Here is a 27,485-nt window from a genome sequence, read left to right on the forward strand (position 1 = left end):
GGGAGGGGGCGGAGTTGGGGTGGGGAATTTGGGGAAGGGTTTGGAATGGGGGGGAAGAGGTATGGCAAGGGCGGGGCCTCATGGAAGGGGTGGAGTGGGGGCAGGGCTGAGGGCACCGGGGGAGGGGTGTGTCAGTGATGCGGCCCTTGGGCCAATGTACTAGTCCTCATGTGGCTCTCATGGTCATTTGAGTTTGAGATCCCTGGTTTAGATGGATAATAATGTTACTCAGCACAGGTTTATGGAAAATAGATCTTCTCAAACTGACTTGATATATTTTTTTTATGAGATTACAAGCTGGGCTGATAAGTGTGTGATGGGGCATAACCTCCATCATCTGCAAGGCAAGGGAAAGAACCCCAATTAGTCATGCTCTGCACCTGGGGGGGGGGGGATTGACTAATTGCCTCCTGGCCAGAGGAGGCAGAGCTAGGCCTAATAAGCAGACTGAGGGAACTCAGGTCAAGAGAGACTACCTAGAAGACAAGTCTCTCTGGTGGAGAGAAGCCCTGGGATAGGGTTTAATAGACAGGAAATAGCAGAGGAACAAGCTACACTAGCAGTTGAGGCTCCTGGTGGGGGAGCCCGGAGGTAGAGTCAACAAGAGAACTACAGTGAAGCCCGAGAGGGGCGGAAGGGCTGTTAGTTTGAAGATTTGTGTGGACTTTTATTTGGACTTGCTCTTGCTGCTCTGGAAGGGGTTTACATTTTTTTGTGTGACTTGGTTGGAGGGCCAAGCCACAGAACACCCAGAGGGGGAGTCAGGAGAAGACACAGACTGAGAGAGGCTGCTGCAGGTCCAAAGGAGAGCCCAGGTGGGGGAGACCGACAAGGACTCCATACAACTCTGCTACCAGAGACAAGGGGATGCCCACGAGGTGAGGATGTGCTACTACAATATAGTGTTGATGTAATAAATGTAGATGTCTTGGTACCACATGACATTTTGATTAAGAAACTAGAATGATACAAAATCAGTGGCACCTATTGAAGTGGGGTTAGGTCTCAATCTAATTGTAAATGGAGAATCATCAATTGGATGATTTTTGATGGGGTCCCTCAGAGATCTGTTCTTGGTTCTATGCTATTAAATATTTTTGTAATGACTAGGAAGAAAACAAAGTCATTACTGATCAAGTTTTCAGATGACACAAAGATTGGGGGAGTGGTAAATAATGAAGAGGATGGGTCGCTGTTACAGAGTGATCTGGATCTCTTGCCAAGCTAGGTGCAATCAATATATGTATTAATATGGCTGAATGAAAGGTCATATCTAGAAACAAAGAATGTAGGCCATATTTACAGGATGGAGGTCTCTATCTTGGGAAGCCGGGACTCTGGAAAAAAAGACTTGGGGTTCATGGTGGCTCATCAACTGAAGATCAGCTCCCAGTGCTACGCTGTGGCTATAAAGGGCTCATGTGATTCTTGGATTTAAAAACAGAGGAATACTGAGTAGGAATATGGAGGTTACATGACCTCTGTATTTGGCACTGGTGTAACAGCTACTGGAATATAGTGTCCAGGTCTGGTGTCCACAATTCAAGAAGGCTGTTGAAAAATTGGAGAGAGTTCAGAGAAGAGCCACAAGAATAATTAAAGGATTGGAAAACATGCCTTATAGTTAAGTTTGACAGTAAAGGGTTCTGTAATCTAGCAGACAAAGATATAACAAGCTCTAATGACTGAAAGTTGATCCAATGGTTGAAAGCTAGACAAATTGAGACTAGAAATAAGGTGTACATATTTAAGAGAGTAATTAACCACTGGAACAATTTATCAATGGTTGTGATGGGTTTTCTAACAGACTATTCTAGTTCAACCACTTGAATGAAGAATTAATTCAGGGCTATATTATGCATGATATCTGACTAGATGATGACAATGGTCCCTTCTGACCTATGAATCTATGAAAATTAGCTGTGGGTTTTGTGAAAACCAAGTCTTGAAATCTAGCACATATTTATACATAGTTTTGCAATGAACTGGCTAGTGTGAATGAGTGCTAATGGATGAGCAGAATTGTTCAACTGTGTAACAAACCCTGTATTGCTAAGGAGAGTCCCTTTTAGCACAGGTGGCTGGAAGTTTGAGTGTTCTATAAAAAATTCCAAAGGGCGATGGGGTGCAGCCTAATGACAGGCATGATGTGCTAGGTGGCCATGGACCCGCATCAATATTGTTTATATGGATCAGAGAGGGCACCTGGCAAGAGAGATGCACATGGAAAAAAAGGGGCTACTTCTTAACCTAACTGGTAGAGGAGATCTTAATGTTTTGTTTTGTTTTATTGTCTTAGTTGGACTCATGAATGGCGTGGTTAACAGATGTACTAGTTGCTTTCCTAACACTCAGAAGGATGGTCCTCTTTGGAATTTAACATTTAAAAACAGGCATTTTTTAGTTACTTTATCAACTGTGCTTTCATCTCCATTGCATTCTACATCCGCTTACTTGGCATAACTTTGGGACAAAAAAAGCAGACAAAATGCTATTTGTGACACCTACTTTCTCTCTGACTGCTTCATAGTCAGGTCCAAGGCCTCCGAGCTTCACATCCAGGTTCATGTAGTTTCTTGGCCTAGAAGGCTAAAGACAGAATCAAATACATCTTCCTTTAACTGTTGGTATGGAGGGCAAAAGTCTCCCTCAGTAATGCAAAAATCTTAAAGGTGTCTTTACCCTGAGCAGGTATGTCCTACTATAAATTACATTCCCAGGTATAATGACAGAACAGGAGAAAAATGGATTTGCCTTTTTGAAAGTTTTTGCCAGGGTGTATAGAAAACAGTTTTGAAAATAAAGACAGTTTAGTGAAATGTAAAGCATTCACATGAATGCTTGTGTATTTAAGGTGCATGAATAATTTCCGCTTGTACTACAGCATATGATCACATAATTAAAGATGTGTGTAATGGATATGCACAAGATGGGCAGAATTCAGGTTGCATGTTCAACCTTAACTTTGGCACTTGCTTTATAAGTAAAGTGAGCAAACTTAAGGTTGAATGAATGTAATTTGTTTCATGTGATAATATTCCTTTAAAAATTTCCCATATTATGTAGGCATTTGAATGACTAACAGGCAAACCCCCTCCACTTTGTAATTTGCCAGTCTTGCATTTCATGAGCTGAATTCTATTAAACAGCTTAAAATGACAATGCATTTGGCAGTTATTACATTAACAGAACTTTTGAACAAAGCCTTGTAGCAAAACTACAGAAAACACCCTGCTTTTGGTGATAAGAGAAGTTCATTATGTATCCTTCTGGTAACTAACTAAAGACCTAGTGCCTGGGATAGCAAATTCAGTGATGGGGGGAGAGAAGGCACAAGGTGGAATCCTGGACTCACTGAAATCAATGGCCAGAGTCAGTGGAGTCAGGATTTCACCCAGAATGGAAGGAAGGGGAGGAAGACCTGGGGAGGAAGGTAGAGGCTCTAGAAGATGGTTTGGGTAGACTAAGTGTAATTCTGATCTCAGTTACACAAGTTAAATTATTCCTGATTTACACTCAAGTCATCAGTGTTGCCCCTAATTTACACTGATGTAACCGAGAAGAATCTGGCCACGTAGCTTTAAATGAATACACTTGTTGGAAAAAATCCGCACCAAAACAAAACCCACAGCTCATAAATCCAATCAACAAAGGGCTCTGTTGTCAGAGATTCCCTTTATCTTATGAAAACGATATGGAATAGTTTCTAAAATGACTCTTCTTTACAATATTATATTGGTGATGCACAACAATTAGACACTGTTTTCCCATGAGGCTAGTCAAATTCTTCTTGCATCTTTTGAGTGCCCGTATACTTCCATTCTCAGAAATGCCATAAGTAACATGAGAACCTTCTAATTAGGTTGACTTTGAACCCAGTTCCTAATAACTAGGGATTGCAAAGTTTACTCTTTTCCAATAATATTGCTATATGGAACCTCATTTGGCCACATGACAGTGTTGTGAGCAGCACCCCGTCACCCTTTTTAGTTGGAAGCAATCATTCACCTGAAAAGGTTAAAAATTAACAGTACTAGTATGGAACAAAATCTTTACAAGTGAATTGGCTGGAGCAGGCAAAAAGGAAGGTCATTGCTAGTGGACTCTCATACTATGTTTTTGTTGCAGTGGCCTCAACCGAGCCTACACAAGTGCACTGCACCCACCCTCCTGCTTGGGAGCACTGTCGCTTCTCTTTTGCCCTGTGCTGATCCCCCGTGCAAAACCCTTTTTTTAGTTGTTTGTGTGGGGAACCAGAATTTAATCTTAATCCATTTCTAACCATCCATTATGTTAGCTCCAGGATAAGATGCTTTTCTGGCTTGTCTGGGGAGAGCTGGGCATTCCTGGATCTCGTTACATCTGTTCCAAAGAGACTCAATTAACTTTCGTAGCTGGGCAAAATTTTAAAAGTGTGCCAGTGAAAATGCTTAATAATCCAGACTCTGGTTTGCTTTATTTTCTTTCTGGCCGCCTACTGTAGTAATTCCAATAATGTAGTGTCTACAGAAATGCCAAAAGAATTTCTACCAGCAAAAAAGTACCTTCGTCAAATGATGAACATGTTTTAAGTCAGGCCCAACCGGCAAACAAATGAAATCTATATTATATTAGAAATATTAGACTTTTGTTTTGAGTCAAGTATCCGAACTTTTTTATGGAACAATTATATAACTGTTTTTTAAACTGAAGCTAATACAGGGAGTTAACCATTTAGCTGTATGGAATAAATCCAGGTTTTTCTCAAGAAGCTGTAATAATTTCCAATATATTTTCAAAGCCAAAATATGTGTGAATTAAATTTGACCTTGGTGTGTTTGTATGGACTTCTGTTTAATGTGAGAAGCTGGGTTGTACTGCGAGACATAAACAATCCAATTCTCCACAAAATTCTTCAGATGTGTAAGTGTGAGAAAGTTATTGGAAAAAAGGACAAAAACAATGGCTTGAACACAGGGAATGGAAAAGGAAGGAAATCTGTAGTTACTATCTTAATCCAGCTAACCCTTCTTAGAGGCAGTCAAGCAGCAATACACAAACTGCCTCCTAGATGAAGCACATGAATAATTATTCCAGCTTAGCTGCATTTCTCAGTGCAGACAAGCTAACTTCTTAAACATTTAATTTGTCATGGGTGTACAAGGATCTCTTTATACTGTTCCATTACATCAGTGTTAAATGGTTATAGTATGAAATTTGGACACACAGAAGAGACACAGAGCTCAATTTTAATAAGTGATCAGAATGGGATTGTCAGCAGACCTGGAATAATGTTTATAACATTAGCTTCACAAATCCTGTAACTTTTAATGTTGTTCAGTTTGAATTCCCTTGGAAACCAAGAGATTTGATCTGACTGGCAAATGGGCATGACAAAGATAATAACTTATTCAGATTTGAGGCCTGGCTACCTGCTGTCCTGTACAAATGGCTTCTTTCTCAATCATTTTACCACAGGAATAACTTAAAGGATCAACAGCTCCCTATGTGTTCTAGCAGGTGACCTTCTCTGGAAAAGTGGAGTGGAAAGATGCAGTGGTGAATTGTGTCAACTCCTTGGAATATAAAGTGTGGGAGTGAGTTGGTCAGATCAGCTACTAGTTATTTTCTTTTTCCATATCTGCTTCTGCCACTGACTTGTTTGATGCTGGGCATGTCACTTAACCTCTCGGAGTATCAATTCCCCTTCTGTAAAATGGGAATAATACCCCTTTTAAAGTGCTTTGAGATCTATGGATAACCAGCACAAAGTACTAATTTAATCAGAGGAGGAAACAGCAGTATAAAATTGGTTTCTAACTTACCCATCTTTTCTTACCTTCCTAGTCCCTTTCTCTTTCAGCTGTTTTTGCTTTCCCATTTGCAGCAGGTACCCTTCTGAGTTGCTGCGACTAATTTTCACTCTGTTTCCTTCACTTCTTTCTGTGTTAATCTCTGAGTCACTTTCTACCCGTGGGATTACAGGTGGAAACCAGCCAGAGAACTGCCTTTCGGCAAGGTGAGTGTCTTCCAGTTGAGAGATTTTTTGATGATGTTGTTCCATTGTCTGTATAAGTTGTGTGGTTGGAGAAGGGCTTGCTAGTGGCTTCTGACCAGATGACTGGGATGGCCTCAATTTTAAAACAAAACAAAACGAAAGAAGGAAATTGTGTTTACTCATACCTAGATGCAAAGCCCCAATAAGCAATCTGTAAACTGAAATTGTCATTGCTATTCAAACATATTTTGAAAACCATTAGATATTGTTTGCTGGGTACATTTTCAACTCATTGAATTACGCACGCAAGCTTTCAGAACATCAGAAGTGAACATGACCGTTTGTGACTGATTCTGATCTCATTCACACACCCATGTATACCAGGAATAACATCATTAAGTCAACTGGGGCAAAGTCTGGGCCTGATCCAAAGCTCAGTGAAGTCAATGAAAAGGTATCCATTGATTTCAGTCGGCTTTGGAGCAGGCCTTTTAAGTAGGTAAAAATCAGGCCCTTTGTGTTCATTGAAAGTAGAATTTTCATTTATTACCATCAATCCACACAAGCTCTATATGAATAGTTTTAACCTCTCATGCCTTTTTCATGCTAGCGGTGTCAGATTTTATTCTTCTAAGAACTTCGACACACAAAACCTTTGACTTTGATGGGAATTTGATAAACAGAGCAAGTGCAGGATTGGTAAAAATGCGACCAGCTGCTTGTACCTTATATACACTAGGACCACTTCTGGTGGACCTGCAATTGAGGAAGATTTTTAAGAAGAATACCAGTATAGACAAGTGTTGAAAGATGAGTGGCAGCGCACTGAATTGCATTGGAGCAATTTGGGATTTTCACTCCACCTTGCCACAAGCTGGGTTTTGGTATAACCAAGTTGAGTACAAACAGGTTCCTCTAGACTCAGTTCATGGATGATGCAACTAAATGTTTCTTTGTTTTGCCCTTTAATATCAGTTTTTCAGTTACCATTCTTAAGCCTGATCTTGCAGTCCTGGCATGTACAAACACACTAAGATCAAAGGGAATTTCAAGTGTAGGAATGGCTAGGGTATTGAAAGCTTAAAAATAGTGTTCAACTGTTTATTAAATCAAACACTAATGAACAAACTATAAGTTATGAATAAATTACTGTGGTTGAATGTATCAGATTTTTCTGAACACTTCCTTGGCCTTCTCTAATATGACTTCCTTGGCATCATGTACCATTATGCTAATAACATTTTGAAACATGAGTCCTTACCACAAGCTGTTGGTAGCATAGTTGTTGTGATGGCTCTTGTCTATATAAAATTGCTTTCTATGATTCTGAGTTGAAACTTGGTCTTTTACTGATTCTTGAAAATTAGCATTGTAAGTAGATGCGATGCTTTTCTGGTTTAGGAGCATGTGACCTTTGGCATGCCCATCAGGTGGAAGAGGCTCCAAAACATAACTATTCTGTAAATGTTGCTGATTATACGGAGGTCTGTTTCTGGGGTTTTGCTGATATTTCTTGTTTTCTTCACTAGTATATGCTGGAGATAAATTCAACCCAGTAGCGTTTTTATGCATTGTTAGTTCAAGATGGTGCCTTGATGAAGCCAAGTTCATGGAGATTTGCTTCTGATTCCGGTTTACCAGATCTGAATTATTTTGTAAAGTATTTGAGTGTGTCTCCCAATCTGCTGCTGAACTAGTCTTAATGAAAGGAGTAATTGGACCAATGAAGGGATTTGTTTGTAACCAACTATGCAGTGAACTATTGTCATCTTTTTCAAGTTCTAGCACTTCAGAAGAGTTTGAATCCATATGAAAGTTCTCAAATTCTGATACATTGCGATGTGTGTGATGCTGAGGTCTTGGTTCCGCTAGTCTTCCTGGTGGATGCTGGACATCACTTGCTGGTAAAGATCTCTCTCTTAGCACTCGATTTAATTTTGTTCTGTCTGCCTGGGGTCGTTTATTTTGGTGATCCTAAAAAGAGTATTGTGAAACTCTGAGGTGATCATTTTGCATGCATATTAAATGATATCTTGAAAAGACAAACATACTAAACTTACACATACTTTTTGCTGCACCAATACCTTTCATTCAGGGATTTCTCTACATCCACAAACCTTAGGCCCCAATTCAGGACAGCACTTAAGCATATGCTTAAATTCCGCAGAAGTCAGTGGGACTTGAGCATGTACTTCAGGTTAACCATATGCTGAAGTGCTGTCTTGTTTTTACTTTACTATACTTGTATGTATAGTAGACCAGGTCCTCAGCTATTGTAAATGGTGGCAAACCTGTTAACTTCACTGGAGCCACTTCAATTTAAACCAACTGACAATCTGGTCCAGTGTATAATTGAGAAATTTTGGAGTCAGATTTTCTTCTGGTGTGAATGGCACACTTTCATTGACCTCAATAGAGGAGTGCCAATTTACAACAGCAGAGAATTTGGCTCTGTTTACTGGTTGTTTTGTTGCTAGATTTGGAAATGGGAGGTGGACAGAAGGCGTTAACTTCTGATTTGGTATTGCTGTTTATGATTTTAATTATATGTCAAAAAGTCATGGTTTTTAGTAGAAAGAAATAAAAATACAAGCAGCCAATTATTTCCCTCTCCCACACAGTAAAAATTAAAATACTGTAAAAGGAGCTAGTGGCAGAGCTTTACTCTGACATATTATTGGTCAAAAGCTCTCCAGATTGATGAAATAAGTATTTTCCCAGCGTGACGTATTTAGCGTAAATAGGTCCTTAGGTGTCTTTGGAATTCCAAGTTAAAGCAATAGATCTAGTAAGAGACTTGCCTGGAGTTATTGTCTGCATGTAGTAGTCTCAATTCAAGTTATTCAACCCTTTACCTATTGCTAATATCCACAGCACTAATCACAGCCTAGATTACACACGACCTTTTCGAAGGGTGCATTTTTTAGACTTGTTTGCAGTGGACAAAGAAATAAATCACGATGCACAGTTTCAATTGTTTCAATTGTTAAACCAAGTATTCATGTGCTTGTAAATCCTGAAACACGTCATCCCAGCAAACAAACAACAAACAAACAATTCAGGAATTTAAATTCAGTGGGACTTCTCTCACTACCCAAAGCAACGTACTTGAAATCTGGGGTTTACTTAAGATTTATCATTTTCCCAATTAAGGCACCAGGTGTTGATCCTTTTGAGGCAACATATAGGTTTCCTTAAAGGTAATACACAAAGCCATTCTCAGTCCATTTAATCTTCATCAGAACTGAAATCCTCCATTTCATCCTCCAGTCTCACTAGGGTTCTTTTGTTACCAACACTTGCAATCACTACATAGCATATGCACTCAGAGTAACTGCTTAATGGTAGGTATTAAGTCCACATATAGAGCTGAATGTTTTGGTGAAAGCTTTAGCACTGGGGAATTCTGACTCCTGGTGCCAAGATGATAATTTGTTAGCTAGACCTCTTCCATAATGATTAGTGCTTTTACCGATGGTGCCACCGATGGAAGGGTCCCAGGGTCTCAGCATGAACCAGGGACAAACTGTGACTGAGCCATTGTTTTCCCACTTAGATGGATCAAGTAGCATTGTAAAATTCTTCCTTTACTAAGAAATTTGAAATCTACAGAACATCTTTTACCATGAATAATAGCATAAACTGCTGTTTGCTCTCTTAAGGAGCACAGCTTCTTGCCTTAAATGAACAGCAGGAAATTCAAACAATCTGCTTGAGCTACTTCAGCATAAACTTAATACAAAAACTAGGGCAGAGATTTTTTTTTTGAAAGGAGGCTAGGCAATTTGGATGCCAAATTCCCATTAAATTTATGGGAACTAGGTGTTCAAATCCCTTAGGAGTAGAAAAAATATTCTGGGTTTAGCCTGTGATTCATAGCCACCTGTGTGTGAGGCAGGGCCGGCTCCAGGCACCAGCTTAGGAAGCAGGTGCTTGGGGCGGCCACTCCGGAGGGGGGCGGCACGTCCAGCTATTCGGCGGCAATTCGGCGGAGGGTCCCTCACTCCCGCTTGGAGTGAAGGACCTGCCGCCGAAGTGCCGCAGATCATGATCGCGACTTTTTTTTTTTGGGTTGCTTGGGGCGGCAAAAACCCTGGAGCCGGCCATGGTGTGAGGGAAAGTGTCTGAGGAGAAGGAAAACACAAAAACAAGGAGAAGAAAAGCTTGCAAGAAGAATAAGTATATTTATCTTGTTTCCCCCTATGTTTATACTTCTCCCTTCATAGTCACATAGACCCAGTCAGCCACTATACTATGAGCCAGCGGCAGAGCAATTTCTGCTATATCAGGATATCTTGTCACAATGTTTGATCTTACCTATGTAGATGGGACATACCCATCTTATAACTATTTTAAACATACAAAAAGTCTGTAAAAGCAGGTGGAAATGACCCTGTAAAGACCAGGAGAGCCTGACTTTTCACTCGGTTACATCAGTTTTATACCAGCATAACTCAGTCGACTTCAAGTAGCATTATCTTGGCAGACAGTCCAATAGTCTAGCACTTAATGCTTCCTCTCAGACTGGTTTCAACACCAAGAAGCAGATATAAACAGCGGGCTGAGCAGAGCTGGAGCTGGTGCAGGGTCTCTGTCTGATGACGTGCCAGCTGCCAAGGAAATGCTTGGGAACCTCTCTCCAAAGTGACAGAAGCTCCTCACTGGGGAATGCTGCAGTCTGGAACATGTAACGAATGGAGAAAAGCCCAGCTTTCCTATGGAAAAATATCCCCAGAGGGGACTGTTGGGATTTCCTGCATCACGCAGGCTGGGAAGTCTCACCCAGTAGCTCCTGCATCCAGCACAATGGCTGGCTGAGCTGGACCAGATCTTTCAGAAAGGTGTCCAGTCTCAACTTGAAGATTTCAAATCATGGAAAACTCCAGACCCTCCCCTCCCCTTTTGCCATGGCATTGCCTTGCTCTTGCCTCAAGCCAGAACTTCACACCGCATCTGACAAAACATGAACATGTTCCTGGAACATCTTGCTTTTTATAAGGTCAGTAAGAGGTTTGATTGCAGGTTCAATTTAGTGGAGAAAGGCATAACGAAGTTAAAGCCTGACAAATTCAAGCGAGAAATAGGGCACAATTTAACAGTGAACATGAATAACCATTGGAACAAACTATCAAGGGAAGTAGTGAATTCTCCATCTCTTAATTTCTAAACTTGAGACTGGATCTCTTTCTGGACAACATGCATCGGTGAAAAACAGGTTGTTGGACTCGGTATGGGAGTGGATGTGTGGAATTCTGTGGCCTGTCTAGATAATCTAATGGTCCCTTCTGGCCTTAAAAATCTATGAAACCTGGCGTAAAACTGGCGCAGTGAAGTGGAGAATCAGGCCGCAGGGCTTTAGCATGGTACCATAAGACTGTTGCAGACTTGGTTTTGTCCCACCTACAAGCAAGTGGTCTGTTCCATGGCAGAAATTGCTGCATAGGAAGATCCTTCAGTTGCTGGTCCCTATTGTTTTGCCTCCAGCACCCTTTGAGAAAGTCACTGTTACACTTCTCCTAAATTGCCAAATAGAGACCTTCATTAACTAAATCAAGATCGCAAAATTTTTTCCTACTTGTAAAAACAACTGGGAAAGAACAAGATTGTTACAGAACTCAAACACAAATGGGAATTCTCAGCTAAGGTTATCAATGAACATTGACACTTATCATATACTCCGGTTATTATTTTTAAACCCTAAACTGTAACAATACAGTCTGCCCTGATAAGAAATAGGACATAACTGTGATGGCTCAGGAGCTGACCAAGGAGTGAATTGTGATTTGAGTCCTTGGTTCCCCTCTTATTCCGACAGGGAAGTGATCTATGCCAACCCTTAACTAGGGACAGATTTATTTCCCCTTCTACTCTGTTTTAGGACTGCTGAACTCTTGTTTCTTTTTACTGCATTTTTATTTTCTTTAGACTCATAGAATATCAGAGTTGGAAGGGACCTCAAGAGGTATCTAGTCCAACCCCCGCTCAAAGCAGGACCAACCCCAACTAAATCATCCCAGCCAGGGCTTTAGGAGAATTTTCTGCTGATACAGAGAATCAGGTGCTGTTGGCCTTATATCTGTTTGAGACTATTTTTGGTCTTATTCAGATCATAATCTGTTTATTCTTGCCCTAAACTGACTATTCCATTCCTTATTTATGCCTAATTACATATCTTTCAAATACTGTACTCCACGTACGATCTTCCACATTACAGCTGCATTGCTTTTTATTGTAAGGGCAAAGGAACAAAATGAATCTCTTGGTCCTTACATTCTCCTTCTCCACTATAGTCTGAGCAGCAAACTAAATTAATTATTGATGCTACCATAAATAGTTTTCACATCTGTTCTAGCTGGATTCTACTTTCTCAGGTACTTCTAAAGTGCTTATGTCTTTGTCAGTGATGAAACCTGGTCTACTCTGGTCTTATTCCAAGAGGTAATTATTTCACTGCACTAGTGTGAAAGGCAGTCAGTCATCTACTAGATTTATCAATTTTAGGTAACTACCTAGCTTGACAGACCCTAAGGTGCACCCCCCTCCACCTGTAAACATTTTCTGTCTTAAAACATCCCCTTGATAGAGATCAGCATCCTCCCTCCCCAAAGAACACGGAATGCAACAATGAAATTAAGAAGCCCTGGTAACCCACCAAAAACAGTGAGCACTGGATGTATTAGTTTTATGGGCCAGTAGCATCATATAATCCTAAAGAGACTTGACCTTTTAAATCCAGGACTCCTTGAGACTTGGAGGTATATTGTGGATTTAATCCATCATATGGATCAAGCAGCATAATTTTTCTGCTTTCATAACTATCTTTCCTACTCTATAAATCCCCTAGCTACCTATCTAGTTGGACAGTCAGTAGGTAGTCATGGGATTTACAGAGTCGGATAAATAGTTATGAAAGCAGATACTATATGCTACTTAATCATAGAAATGTAGGCCTGGAAGGGATCTCAAGAGGTCATCTAGTCCATTTCCTCCATGCTTAATGTATGTGATGGATTTTAGTGCCCAAGATTTGTAGAACAAGAAGATATTTAGGTGTATTCTCTATAGCCTATTTTACTTTGGCAACTAATTACTTTGACATTGTATTAGAGAGGTAGTTTTTTTATATTATAGCTATCGACGTCGCTTGCAAAAATATGGTCTATTAGAGCGTAGCACTGGGAGCCAGGACTCCTAACGTGTTATGTGGCCTTGGGCGAAAAACTTAATCTCTCTCTACTTTGGTTTGTCCATCTGTAAAACGATTAATGCATTTACAAAGGTCTGAGGCATAACTGATGTGCAGTTTAGCACACTTCAGGTGCATTGTAAATGATTAACAGCAATGCTTGTAAGTGCTCGGAGAGCCTCAGATGAAAACCATTAAAAGAATTGTAAAATAGTAATATTAAGAAAAGAAAAAAAAAAAAAAAATTTGCCACAAGTTTAAATTTAAAGGGAAAAAAAAAATCAAGAACAAGATTGTTTGCATTATAGATTCCAAAAACCAGATTCATATTCCACCCAGAAAGGAACCTTTAGTTGGTGTGACCTCTGGAGCCATTTGTCTGCAGGATCCATGGCCATGCTTTGAAAGTCAATGGCATTCTGAATAAGCCTCTCATCAGCAGTTTTAACATCTGAAACCTAAAGAAGAAAAACATATATTAAGAGCCACTAGACTTTATACACTGGGGTAGTTCAGTGGGGCCAAGAACAGCATAAAAGATCTATGGATGGGGGGGAAGGGTTAAACAAGCAACAATCCGCATGCCAGTAAACGTAAACAGTAAAATGCAGCATTATATTATTCATGGCAGGACAAAGATGGGGCCAAATAGGAACATAGGCAAAGGGAGTTCACAAACAATTCAGTATTAATAGAGACCATGGTAGCGTGTCCATTAATAGGAAGGTGGTGGATGACATTCTGAGCACTTTCAAAGAGAACAGAGGGAAGGAAAGTTGCATACAGTAGTGACTCCTACTCATAGCAGAAGCTAATAGATGACCAAGCTGCCCAATATATGTAAGGTAGATACCTCTAATACAGGCAGAAGAAAGCAAACTACACATCCATCACTGCCATGCAGACAATGAGCACTGCACTAAAACAGTCATGGGAGGACATACACCATAGCAAAGCCTAGACCAATGCAGTTATTCATCCAGTACAGCAAGCACTATAAATCAAAACTACCATATATACTCGTTCATAAGCCGAATATTTTTGGTAAAAAAGTGACACATCAAAGAGCGGGGGTCGGCTTATAAATGGGTCTACACCAAAATTTGATGATTTAAAACTCTATGGAATCATTGAATTGAATATTTAATACATTGTCGGTTTGTTTACCTGGAGCCCCTCAGCTCCCTGTGGCCACGGTTTGCCGTTTCCAGCCAATGGCTCCAGCTGAGGGGCTCCATGCCTGCAGATGCTCCAAGTAAACAAAACATCCCGACCCGCCAGCTAAGCACCACTGATGAGTGGGTGTGGCTAATTTGGGAAAGGCCACAGGGAGAAGATGTCTGTGGCCAGTGGAACTACTAACTATGCAAACTTGAGCTCAGATCATTAATGACTGTCTCTTTTCCATGCAACCAATCAGCATCCTAGCTGGAAGAAGAGCACAGATAGCAGTAGCGGCTGGGGCGCTTATAACAGCATGGCAATCCAAACAGCATAGTTAAGGGACAACTACACCAAACTTGTTCAGGGAGTAGGCCATCTGGATTACACTGGAGCTGCCTAAGGCCAATGACCCAAACAATGAAGTGAGTACTAGATATCCACAAACTTGGTATATAGGGCAAATCACTTGAAATTAGGAAGCATTCATATGGGTGTTGTTCTCAGGTAAAATACCTGACTGTTATACCAGGGTGCTGTGTACAAGTGAAATGCCTAGTTTAATGCTCTGGGCTTATATCTAAACCACTCACACACATGCTCTTTGGAAAGACTATGCAGCTCCCATAGATTGCAGAGGAATGCACAGCAGACACTCGGCACCTGAGGAAGCTGCATGAGTCAAGCTACAGTTTCTTAAGAACTGGATACTGACTTATTGCCCTCAGGCCAGCCTCTCTCTGGACTAACAGCAAGTGCTTTGTATCCCACCAATGATCCACAGAGCCCAGTATGAGAACAGCTGACACAGGTAATATGCTGTAGCCAGGTCTATGCAGATAACTGTGTCAGCTGGTATGAACAGAAATGAATTTACACTAGTGGGGTGGAGCTCTTACTGCTGATATTTCAGGTAAGGCATATTGCTGCAAACAGTAAGAGAGAGTCTACTAGCTCTTCTTACAGGAAAGAAGTTAACAAATTAAGAAGACTCTTCATAGGTTTTCTTCTCCACAGCAGACAGAGAAACACAGCTGTTTCATTGGTAAGATGTTTTTGGTGGAACCCACTGACTCACTGCATTGATAGTTTACTGGGCAGGTAAAGCATACTTCTACATTATCTCTTTGAAAGAGGAACAGGACACAACCTCTGCCAGCATTTTTTTGTGAACTATTCTATTAATATCAATCAAATTGAGAAAATGATCAAATGAAATTGCATTTTGAGCATCATAAGCTGTGTAATGTCTATTCTGTTAAATTGAGGCCCATAATTGCTTCTCTACTGAAAAGATACAACAAAGACAGCAATCATGGCATGTCATTATCCCAGACTAGAAAACCGGCCTTTGCAGTGAGGACTTCAAAGGCTTGTGGTTCTCGAATTGCATTTGGCTGCTATTGTTGAAGCGCAGGCAATCTTGATTAGGTGTTTACACTGAGGTAAGGCGCAGTGCACAGAGAGTCTGAGTGCCTTGGTCTGGAGCCATTAAAAAATTGTACATTATGTTCCTCGCTTTGAAGTAAGAGGTTTGTAGGGAGGAAAGCAACTCATATTGAGTACAGCTGAGCTAGATTGGGCAGCTACTTCTCTCTCTCAAAGAAACTCATCAGGTTCTTAGAGAATCAGGCAGCACTGCAAAAAAGTTGATGCTTTATAAAATGCTATATGAATTAATGAACATACATATCAGCCCATAAGCACGCATTTGTAGTATGTTTGGGGGTGTGTGTGTGTGTGTGTGTGTGTGTGTGTGTGTATATATAGCCCACAGATCTAATGGGCTGTGAATCTTACAGTAACTTGGAATAAGGATCCTTTGGTATCAAACATAGTAAGTTTTTATAGAGATGATTTAGTGAAATTACATGAAAAGCGCTCTATATTTTAATGCAACATTTTATACCCGCTATACTTCACTGTTAACTGTGTTGCTAACAATTATGACCGTTCTAACTTGCTGAAAAGTGGAAAATGATCCAGTTCATAAAGACAACATCCAGAGCATGTGTTCTGGATGCTGACACATATATCCAAGACGCTATTTTTTGTATACTCCTCATCATTCTCTAATGCCAATTATCCATTTCTTAACTATTCTCATTTAGTCACCTCAGTTAACTGATTAACTTACCTGCCTTGACTGTCCAATTCAGTTTCCAGAACTTTAAGATGAATGATGTTTCAGAGAGGCACCAGACCACCTTTGATTGTTTGCTGATTCCTAGCCTGCTGACAATATTGATACTTCTATTAAGGGTCTTATTTTCTGTGGCTTTGGGCCCAATGTACACCACAGTAAATAAAGAGTAACTCCACTGTAGTCAGTGTAGTTACACTGTTGTAAAACAGGCATAAGTGAAGACCGAATCAAGGTTTTTGTTTCTTCTGTTGTAAAAATACATCTTAACGCACACTAACAATCTAATCAGTGTTTTTTCCCTTCTTTTTCAGGGGTTTCCCTCACATTTTTTTCAACCCTTCAAAGGCTCCATGGTACAGCAAGGATGGCTGGATGCCATTCCTTTAGAGCAGGGATCGGCAACCTTTCAGAAGTGGTGTGCCGAGTCTTCATTTATTCACTCTAATTTAAGGTTTCGCGTGCCAGTAATACATTTTAATGTTTTTAGAAGGTCTCTTTCGATAAGTCTATAATATATAACTAAACTATTGTTGCATGTAAAGTAAATAAGGTTTTTAAAATGTTTAAGAAGCTTCATTTAAAATTAAATTAAAATGCAGAGCCCCCCAGACCAGTGGCCAGGACCCGGGCAGCGTGAGTGTCACTGAAAATCAGCTCGCGTGCCGCCTTCGGCACACGTGCCATAGGTTGCCTACCCCTGCTTTAGAGAATGTTAGACTTGTTCATTTATTTAGCCAGTGAGGATCCACTGGAAAGTGATATGGCCCTCCCGGCTTGGCTAGAAATCACTGTAATTCATAATGGCCAATTCTCCTTCCACCTATTCTGAAATCTAAGCTAATGAAAATCAGTATCTCTGCATCATCTCCTTGACCTCAAATCCACAAATATACCTGAGTACATATCTGATTATCTAAACTTTTAACTCCAGACTAAAAAAAAAAAACTTGACACAAACTCTCAGTTCAAAGAGAATTTTCTAATCATTACCTCAGCTCAGCTACTCAGTTCAGATACATCAATACATTCTCATCCAGTACTTTTCAATCTACTGGTTAACCTGAAGGGATCTATCTTTTCCACTCTTCATCTCTCATCCCCATATAATAACCATACAAGCAATGTTTAGGATGCGCCTGCACCAGGGCAAGGGCTGTTTGGAAAGCGCCAGGCACATTTTGGGCATTGCTGTTATAAAAACAACAAATTCCTTACACTGCCATGGCCTCAAAAACTAAATCCATCTGGGATTAATTACTTTGACATTTTTGGACCTTTCATTTTTCAGGTGGACGTGTTTTGCAGAACAGGCTTTTACTCTGTTGTTTGTTTTTTCCTGCATTTTAGGGTACTCAGTGATATGTTAATACACACAAAATGCCAGATTCGGTTCTGTCGCAGCTATGTTAATCCAGAATAATTCCACTGTATCACTATTTTAACTGTGGACAGAGCGTGGCCCACAATGTCTTGTCCCAAAGGTGGATATTTTTAACTACCTCTACCTTTCTAGTCCATGTAGCTCCTAAAGAAAATGCTTAACATGACAATAAATAAAAGAATGCTGACTGCTCATTAGCCTAATCATAGTGGTCTCATTTACTTTGTGCTTGCCTTGTTGTTATCCCTAATCCGTTACTTATGGGCTCCAATTCTGCACTCAAGCATAGAGCCCCACTGAAGTCAAAGGGAGTCCGCGCGCGCGCACACACATTATTGCAGGATCAGGGCTCTAGATTGTAAGCTCTTTGATATAACAAGACATAGTCCCTGCACCAATGTTCAGCCTCTAGCACAATTAAGTCCCAATCCCTGATTAGGACCTCCAGGTGCTACCACAATAATACCAATACTACTTACTAATAATATGTGATGCTAGGCATAGCCTACAAATATATTTTCAGAATTTCAAAATGGGAGATCAACATAAACTTTAATTAGCCTTAATCTAAATTAATAATATTTGCCATCAACTGAATTATAGATGGAAAAACAAGTGCTCTTAATATCTCTTCTAGCAAAGAGCTTGTCCCCTATTCCACTGTTGTAATACATACAGCAGGTGCCCTCTAGTGTTTGCATCAGTTGTTCATTAGCCTTGTAGAATGATACATAATTTACAATGGAAGGTCTCACTAGCCAGCTTTGTCAATTACAGAGAAAGCTGTGGCATAACTCAACAGTGTAACTTTTTATGTTGTAACTTCCATTTTCACATTATTCTATGAGCTGTAGCCATGTCTGACCCAGGACATTAGAGAGACAAGGTGGGTGAGGTAATATCTTTTACTGGCTCTGTGTAGCTTTCAAGCTTGTCTCTCTCACCAACAGAAGTTGGTCCAATAAAAGATATTACCTCACCCACCTTGTCTTGCTAATCTTCACATTATGTAACAGATGGATAGTGCTGTATTGCATTGTAGTCCAGTACATTTAACAAACATTTTCAAAAGTATCCCCTAATGTTGGTTGTTTCAATTTTGAGAACAGAACTTGAGAAAACTAGGCTCTTCATTTCCAAGGGATTGTAGTGCCAGCAGCTTCCACTGATTTAAAATAGAATTGTAAATGCTCAGCAAACCTGAAAATCAAGCTTGAGGTGTCTGTTTGGACACACAAAATCTGGCCCCTTCACGGTTAGCAGATACTCTTGGAAACATGTGGGCCTAAATGTCAGAGTAAATGTGTGAATGCATCCACCCAGACTACACCGTATCTATATCCTTTTCTCTGATTTTTCAAGCTGCATACAATATAAATTGTATTTTTTGTTGTGATCAGAGCAATCGGAAAGTTGCAAATACAAGCTTTTTATACTGTTAAGAGGATCAGTTTTTTTGATTCTCTCAAAACTATTGTATTATCAGTGTTCTACCATTAGAAGTAATTTTTCTTTCATGCTGCAACACTGCTGTTTACCACCCATAAGGAGACAAGTGCGTACATTATTAGTAGAGCACATAATTAACAAAATCATGTAAGCTAAGCCAAACAACTCCAGTGCAGAACAAAATGAATCAATTAAGATGTGATGAAGAATCAAATCAAGTAAGATGGAAAATTTTATCACTTTATTACCAAGTAAAATTAAATTAAAATTAGAGTTATAAAAAAATATAAGGGCAGGAGGAGTTTGTTATTAAGATAGCTTCATGCAAAATGTTGAAATCTTACAAATAGTTCTGGGCTCATTATCCAAGAGACCACGTCTCCCCTTCTGTTCTGTCAGAGCTATTGAGATCCTCTAGGGCAATGTGGTCACTGGTCCCTGGAACTTGCTTTTCAAGATAGACCGCAGGGCATTCTCAGCTGACAGCCCTTGCTACTGGGAACTTGCTCCCAAGACACACAATCCTGAATCTGGTAACCATCAAAGAACAGGCTTTTAGCCAATGTACCTAATGTAATCAATTTGCATTGGCACAAAAAAGTTTTTTGTCCAAATCAGGGCATGGATTTGAGTCCTCCATTGCGATGCCTCTAAAATTCAAGTCCTGGCCTCTGTTGCAGAGATGAGCTTGGAGAAAATGGCATGAGGAACCTCTTTCCTGGCCTTCCTCTCACTGAACCTGTATGATAGCAAAGCATTATTCCTACCTACTGTTCAACTGAATACTAAGAGTAAGGCTTGGCTTCTGCACCGACAGCAGGTGACACAGCCAGCTTTCTAGAAGCCATAGCACAACTGGGGGCCATTGAAAAGCTACAACTGGGAATATGAACACCACAGAACACTATCATCCTATCAAGGGCAGGGAAGATACACAGCCCAAATGGTTTCTTTCATCACTTGTGCTATGGAGAAACATGTGATTGAAGGAAATCCAGGAATCACTCTGCAAAACCAAGAGATTTAGTAGGTGTGCCCCTTTAATCAGTGGCCCATCCACTTAGTTCATAACCTGCCAGGAGATGTTCTAAATAAAATGCATTACCCACCTGCCCTTGGTGAACTTCCTCTCGCTTTCTACTGTGCAGATGAAGATAAGAATCCTGTTTTTGTGTAGCTAATCCCAAAGTAAGTTTATTTTTTTCCACAAAGTCTTTTTTTGCTCTCTGTTGCTGAACTTCTACAGATCGAGGAGACAAAACATCACTGTATGTACTGGAACTGTGTTTGTACTGACAATCATCTGCTGATAGCTCTCCTTTGGTATGCAATCTAAAAGGTACACTGCTTATCCCAACAGGTTGACCATCAAGGCTTAACAATTCTGTATCAAATGCAGAAGATACATTTTGTCTTTCTACCAGCTGGTAATTTTCCTCCAAGATGTCCTTGGAAGAGAGGTAAGATGAGTCCTGAGAGGAGCCCTGTGGGATTTTCTCAGCAACGTGGTGTCTTCTATTCACTTCAGAAAATTCTGCTCCCTCTTTATTGCTCTTCCAGTTGGAATTGTATCTTAGGTTACAGTATCTGTCCGTAGGTTGCTGTTTGCTATGAAAACCAGAAGAGAAATATTAATATTTTAAAAAGAGAAAAACCATTCAGCACTTTGAATAAGTTATATCTAACCAATTTAATATTCCAGCCTTTGCCCACACGCGTGTATACCCTGACACATGTGAGCAGTTCTATTGAGTTTAATGAGACCATTTGTGTGTAAAGTTTCTCGTGCATGAGACCATTTTTAGGATTAGGGCCCTAACAGTTGCACTGAACTTGAGCCAAAGATCCACAAAGAGCACCTTCTTCATCTTTAATTTTAATTAGCTTAAATGCTAATTAGGCTTAAAACTATCAAATCTGACCAAGGAATACAACATTTTCCTTATATAAATTCATCATGGCACTAACAGGGGGAAGAGAGGAACACCCAGAAAATGCAATTATAAAAATGCAACAACTACTTTTTTCAATTGTCCAGTAAAATTTCATTTAAGAGGGCATAAATTATGAGGCAATAATTCCTGTTTATCTTCCATAGAAAATTCCAGTCACTCCCCAGGGTCTCTGCTCTCTGAGGAAAAGTGCTATTCCAATTAACATTGGTCCCTCACGAGTACTGGATACCTAAGAGGGAACAGCCTATAGATTTTATGGTATTATCTCCATTCATTACCATGCAATGCCAAGATATGTACTTTGCTATTTTAATAGAGCTTTCCCAAAAGTCTTGTGTAGAATACAGATAGTTCTGTTCCTCTTTCGTCTCAACTACGTCATACACCCATGTGAAAAAGCCCCAGACCAGAAAAGAAATTTAAAGAGAGAGAGAAGAGTAATCTAAAGTGTTGATCAGCAGTATCTTAACTGGCATATATGAACTAGATTTTAGGGACAGTTGTCCACAAAGTGGGTTTTTCAACAGTCTCTTAAGAAGTCAGGCACCCAACTCTTACTGGCTTTCAAGCCATGGTTATAAGCAACCTATTGGCCTGCTGAACTCTACAGAATCTGTAACAATTAAATTTTAAAGCATCTACTCAACATTTATTAACACTTTCTAAACTAGTTACAAATGTACAAATATAAAGTGTGATCTAAATAACAAATGGACTCTAGTTCTATATTGATGCTTTTAGTTTCAGAGCACTGTCAGTGACCTGATATACTTTGTGCTTGAGATTAGTGTTTCAATCCCTGACAATTTATACCAATGAAGTAACAACAGCGGTCTTAAAACATCATTATTATTCATAAATGTAAATCATATGCAAGAATAAATGCCTATTTTGAAACAACATAAGCACAGAAATATGTAATATTCTGCTAAAAACAATCACTCAAATAACAAAATATGATTCCAAAGAGTCCTATTGTGTTGAAATGTGTGCACAGCGGCTTGATTGTATTATGTAGTCCAGGTCACCACACTGGAACAAAATGAGCGTGAAGAGCTCCTTCATCTCTAATCATCTGTAGACAAAACACACACCTCTTATTCCTCCCCCACCATTTGATATAAAGGTTAGATGGACTCTGTATTCAACACTTCTGTTGATGAGCAGACAACAGATGCAGGGTTTCCTCTTCAAATTCCTAGGTTAGTAATGGATGTAGAGAGGAGGTTTCATATGCATATACTATGATATTTGCTCCAGTTAATGGACTGTATTTGAGTACTTACTGTGATAACTTCAAACAAAATAAAATAAAATTTCCATTTAATGAAGAGCCTCATATTCAGCATAGTATTCAGTCAAAAAATTACTAAAATTAGAGCATGTTTCTAGCACAATTAACATCCTTTGCACTTGCAATAAAATGTTCAGTAACTGGCCATTTTGCCTGTTGAGGAGGTGAATAAAAGCTCGCTATTAATCATTTAGCCTTCATTTGTTTGCCACTTTATTTTAAGTAGACAGTTAGATTGAAATGGCACATTATTATTGCTTCAGGTTTAATTTAATTCTCTTAAACACAACAATTATTCCCAATTTATACAGCATTAAACCTTTTATGCATATGACAGCATATTCAATTTTATTTTATGTATAAAGTTAATGCTTTTGTAAGAATGTGTGAGGATGACAGACAGTCTGCTGGAATTTTTAATTTAGCATTTATATAGTTACTGGATAAAAATGCATCTATTCAACCCTCCAGTTTTTCAATATTGTTTTAAACATAAGTTTTCTAATATAAGTGCAGCAAACCAAAGTGATTAAAAAAATCACTATCTGAATGTAAAAGTGAAACATGCATTTCTTAAATTATTTAGAAAGATGCCCCATCCTATCAAGTGCATAGAAAAGGACAACAGTCACCAACTCTCCGTTTTGAACAAGTACCCAGTCCGCTATGGTAAGTGCTTTAAGGTTTGATCCAAAGGCCATTCAAGTTAGTGGGACTCCTTCCACTGATTTAAGTGGACTTTGGATAAAGCTCATAGAGAAGAATGGATGTCTATTTTACTGGGCCTATAGAAGCAGAAAATTATATCACTCCTCTACGTCAGCTCAGCTGTACTGGCTGGCACTGTGGATGAGCAGAGGCAAGGCTTTGCTCATTTCCCCACACTCCTGCCCACCTACTTTGAGGGCAAGTAAGTGGGTATGAAGCACCCACCTACTTTTGCACTCCCAAAACCAATGTCTAGGTAGCTTATATTAGGGGTGGCAGGTTCTGACTTCCCCAAATGGGAGTGTAGTCTGTGCAAGCTTCAATCTAGCCCTCAGTGAACAAAGAATGGTTGCTCTCCCTTCTTTTCTAAAGAAACAAAGTTGTACAGCACAATACATTTCAAAACACATCGCCCTGAATTCACATTCACATTAAGGCCTGGTCTACATACAGTCTTTGTGCCAATTTAACTATTTCTATTAGGTAGGTGTAAGTTACATTTATGCCCACTTTAATGCACTACTCGAATGGCTTAGCACAAGAGCAGTCAGGCCTATCATAGCTATATACTAAAAATATATTCCTTACCTTTCATTATGTTTTCCATAATCTTTTCCATTTGAAAATTGTTCTTTGTCATAATTTGCTCCTTCTGATTCATTCAGACTTTTCTCCTCTAGACTATCTTCGTCTAAGCTGTCATTCTCCAGCTCATCAGAAGACTGGCCTACCAGTACTTCATTTTCATAAATCCGTTTTTGAAGTTCTAACTGATATTGTATCTCTTGAGTAAGGCTTTCAGAATCAGACTCCTGAGAGTCATGCAGACTTGGATGCCAGTTGCTGTCACTTAAAGATGGTCTTTTTAAATTAGTATGATGACCATGTGGCTGGATTAATACTCTTTGAGATAAGCTATTATTCATGTTGCAAATGTGTAGAAAGGGAAGAGTGGAAAAATATGATTCAGATGTGAAGAATTCATTCCATATTTTGTGCTGCAGTGTAGACCAGACCTGTATTTAGGAAATATTAGACTAAATGTAAACAAACAATTTGTTCACTGAAATAGTCAATAAGTTATGTTTGTTAAATATTTAGATGAGTCCTATCAAATTGTTTACACAGTCAGTAGCATTGTGGGCAGACTCAGAATTTGATCCTGCAAAGCTGATGCACTCCTGTATTTATAAATGCTTCAGGGAGCGTGTCTGCCACTCACACTCAGTAGTATTTTGTTCAATAGGAAATCAATGACACTAAGGCCCTGATAATGCCAACGCTTACACATGTGGTTATCTTTACTATTGTTAATAGTCCCATTTAAAATCCCGGGACTACTACTGGTAGTAAAGTTAAGCATGAGTCAAGTGTTCACAAGATTAGGGCCTAACTGTGTAGTAAATTACTACTCGGCATGAGTAAGCGTGGCAAAATAGGGCCTTTAATCATTATAAAAAATGGCAGTGACAATTCACTTATCCCTAAAATAATAAATCTGTGTATACATATTATCAGGGAAATAAAGTTAAGGCAACAGATTATAGTTGTTCTATCATATGTTCTACATTAGTGATCTTATTTACACCCTGTTGGATATCTATAGCTATATCCCTCTAGATATAAGTGCAGGACAAAGAATATTTACTTATAAAAATATATTGACAATTTTTAAAATATATTTATATGTTAACAGACAAGCCATGTGCAATCACTTTATATACATAAGGGATCAAATGGCTGAGTTAAAACAGTGTCAGCATTTGAAAATAGGAAACATTTGTTGACATTTTAGTGCCATTTTCTTTTGTAATAGGTTACAGCAGCAGGGGAGTGCTTGATGCAGCAGGAAGAAAGTCTGTTTGTATTAAAAATGATTATTTATATAACATAAGTTTAACTTTAATGTATGGGTATAGGAAGCCATGTGTCAGGTACGTCACCGCATCAATTTTTAGTTTTCCAGAGGCAACACTTCTTATGGCATAAAATTGTTGTTCTTCATCAGGCCTTTTATTAACACACTGGATATCTATAACTGTCGCTTCTCTGGCATGGATCATACTATATGCAATAGCAGATCTATATTGGGAGATTATGCGTACACTGTGGGCTAAGGAGTAATGAATCAACTAGTGTGTATAGATTTTTAAAACGATAGCTATGCTTCAGTTTTAAAATAAAGCAGGGCTTGAAATATCCATTCACCCACTCAGTGATGAGTAAAAAACTTTCTTTGAGCTGCAGGATTTAACCCATCAATTTCTACAGAAATTAAGCATTCACTTTTAAAGTTTCTAACTCTTACGGTTGTGAAGACAACCTTACAAATGCAAACTAATGAAAGCAAAGGTGGTCCAATGGATAGGGCACGTATTGGGAGACCTGGATTCTGCTGCTAGCTCTGCCACTGAATCGGTATGTCACTGGGCAAATTATTTCACCTATCTGTGCCTCAGTTACCTCATCTGTGAAATGAGGATGACCGTGATTTACCTTTGTAAAGTACATTGCATACTCAGAGACAGCACTTTAGCACTTTTCAACCATAGATTTCAGACAGCCATTTCCATTGTTTCTCTTGCTGTACCTATTTTCTCAAAGTCGAAGCAAAGTGAAATTTACAAATCTGGTCAGTTTTGCTGCTTCTGTTCAGAACATTGTGGGCAGCAGTGAAACTTTCAAAACTCAAGTCAATTTCAATCTACTGCCACTGTATAGAAAATCTACTAGTATCAGCAAAAGCAGACACTAGAGCTATTCATAGAAGAGGTGGTGACTCAAAAAAACAAAAAACAAAAAAAGACAGTCATTTAACTTAAGATGTGAATTTAAACTGATTTTAGTTAAACAGGTGCAAACCCTATGTGGACATTGTTATTTTGGTTTAAGAGTGGCTTTTTTTTTTTTAGTTTATATTAAGTCAGTTGAGAACAGGTTGAAGATTAAATAAACTGCTCTTAAACTGAAATAAGAATGGCCTCACAGGTATTTGCACCTGTTTAACTAAAATCAGTTTAAATTCACATCTTAAGTTAAATGACTGTCTTTTTTTGTTTTTTGTTTTTTTGAGTCACCACCTCTTCTATGAATAGCTCTAGTGTCTGCTTTTGCTGATACTAGTAGATTTTCTATACAGTGGCAGTAGATTGAAATTGACTTGATTTTTGAAAGTTTCACTGCTGCCCACAATGTTCTGAACAGAAGCAGCAAAACTGACCAGATTAGATGACCAATTTAATGGGATTTGACTAACACCTCAGGCTCCATTGAAAATCCCAGCTTGAATTTTTCTAATGCACTCTGGTTAGGAGGTGTCAAGAACATTTTTCAAGCCTCAAGTAAAAATTGAGGAAATATCATCTATCAAACTGGGTTTCTGTCTCTGTTCTTTATAAGTTTTCAATGCAGAGAAGATAATTTTTTAAAAAATCCTCTGTTAAACAGCCATAATTTCTACCTGCATTTTAGATTTTAAGGTCAAGGAGTTGTGTTATTATTTGGGCCTCAAGCTAAAGTATCCCTTACAGTTAAGGAAATACCCATTCTTACAGGAATCTTGTCGTTTGGGGAGGAGTGCAGGGACATTTTGCATGGAGGCACCTGGAGAGAGGTTATGTAAACTCCTGGCAGGCTGGGAGTGCAATGGTTGTAGTGATGGTGGGGAATGTACAAACAGTTGCAGCCCTTTGGATGGTGTTTTGCAACCCCTCTAAGGAGGGTCTGTAATCCTTCCTAAATCCCCCTCCTGGACAGTGGTGTTGCATCCTAAAATAGCACTCGCCACCCTTTCATTACTTGTTAATACATACTGTGATGAGCAAATCTGAAAAGAACAAGAAACTGAACAGAAGATATGTGCTACCCTGCTACTCCCTCCTCCCAGGAATCTGCTCACTCCCCCCTTCTCTTACCCCGTTCCCGTCCTCTCTCCCAGCCCTCTTCCCCCATCCCCCAAATCCTCTCGGCCCTCTCCTTTTACCCCTCCCCCAGTCCTCTCTCTCCCACCCCCCAAATCCTCTCCCCCACCCCCAATCCTCTCTGCCCCTCCCTTCTACCCTGCCCCAGTCCTCTCTCTCCCACCCCCCAAATCCTCTCTCCCACCCCCCAAATCCTCTCTGCCCCTCCCTTCTACCCTGCCCCAGTCCTCTCTCTCTCCCCTACCCCCAAATCCTCTCTGCCCCTCCCTTCTACCCCGCCCCAGTCCTCTCTCCCATCCCCCAAATCC

General features: G+C 39.6%; 1 protein-coding gene across 1 annotated transcript in view; it reads right to left on the reverse strand.

Annotated features, from left to right (window-relative positions):
* JHY (junctional cadherin complex regulator) overlaps positions 1–24,198 on the reverse strand; it is a 27,655-nt gene extending 3,457 nt beyond the window's left edge. The window contains exons 1-6 of the mRNA XM_024196620.2: positions 23,846–24,198; positions 20,410–20,908; positions 13,511–13,621; positions 7,239–7,951; positions 5,819–6,110; positions 2,509–2,589 (exon numbers count right to left, since the gene is read on the reverse strand). Coding sequence (XP_024052388.2) covers positions 2,509–2,589; positions 5,819–6,110; positions 7,239–7,951; positions 13,511–13,621; positions 20,410–20,908; positions 23,846–24,183 — 2,034 coding nt within the window. The 5' untranslated portion in view covers positions 24,184–24,198. The remainder of the gene's footprint in view (positions 1–2,508; positions 2,590–5,818; positions 6,111–7,238; positions 7,952–13,510; positions 13,622–20,409; positions 20,909–23,845) is intronic.
* Between the last annotated feature and the right edge of the window lie 3,287 nt (positions 24,199–27,485).

Source organism: Terrapene carolina, unplaced genomic scaffold (assembly GCF_002925995.2).
Source record: "Terrapene carolina triunguis isolate 2854851 unplaced genomic scaffold, T_m_triunguis-2.0 Scaffold374, whole genome shotgun sequence".
Classification (NCBI taxonomy): Eukaryota; Metazoa; Chordata; order Testudines; family Emydidae; genus Terrapene; species Terrapene triunguis.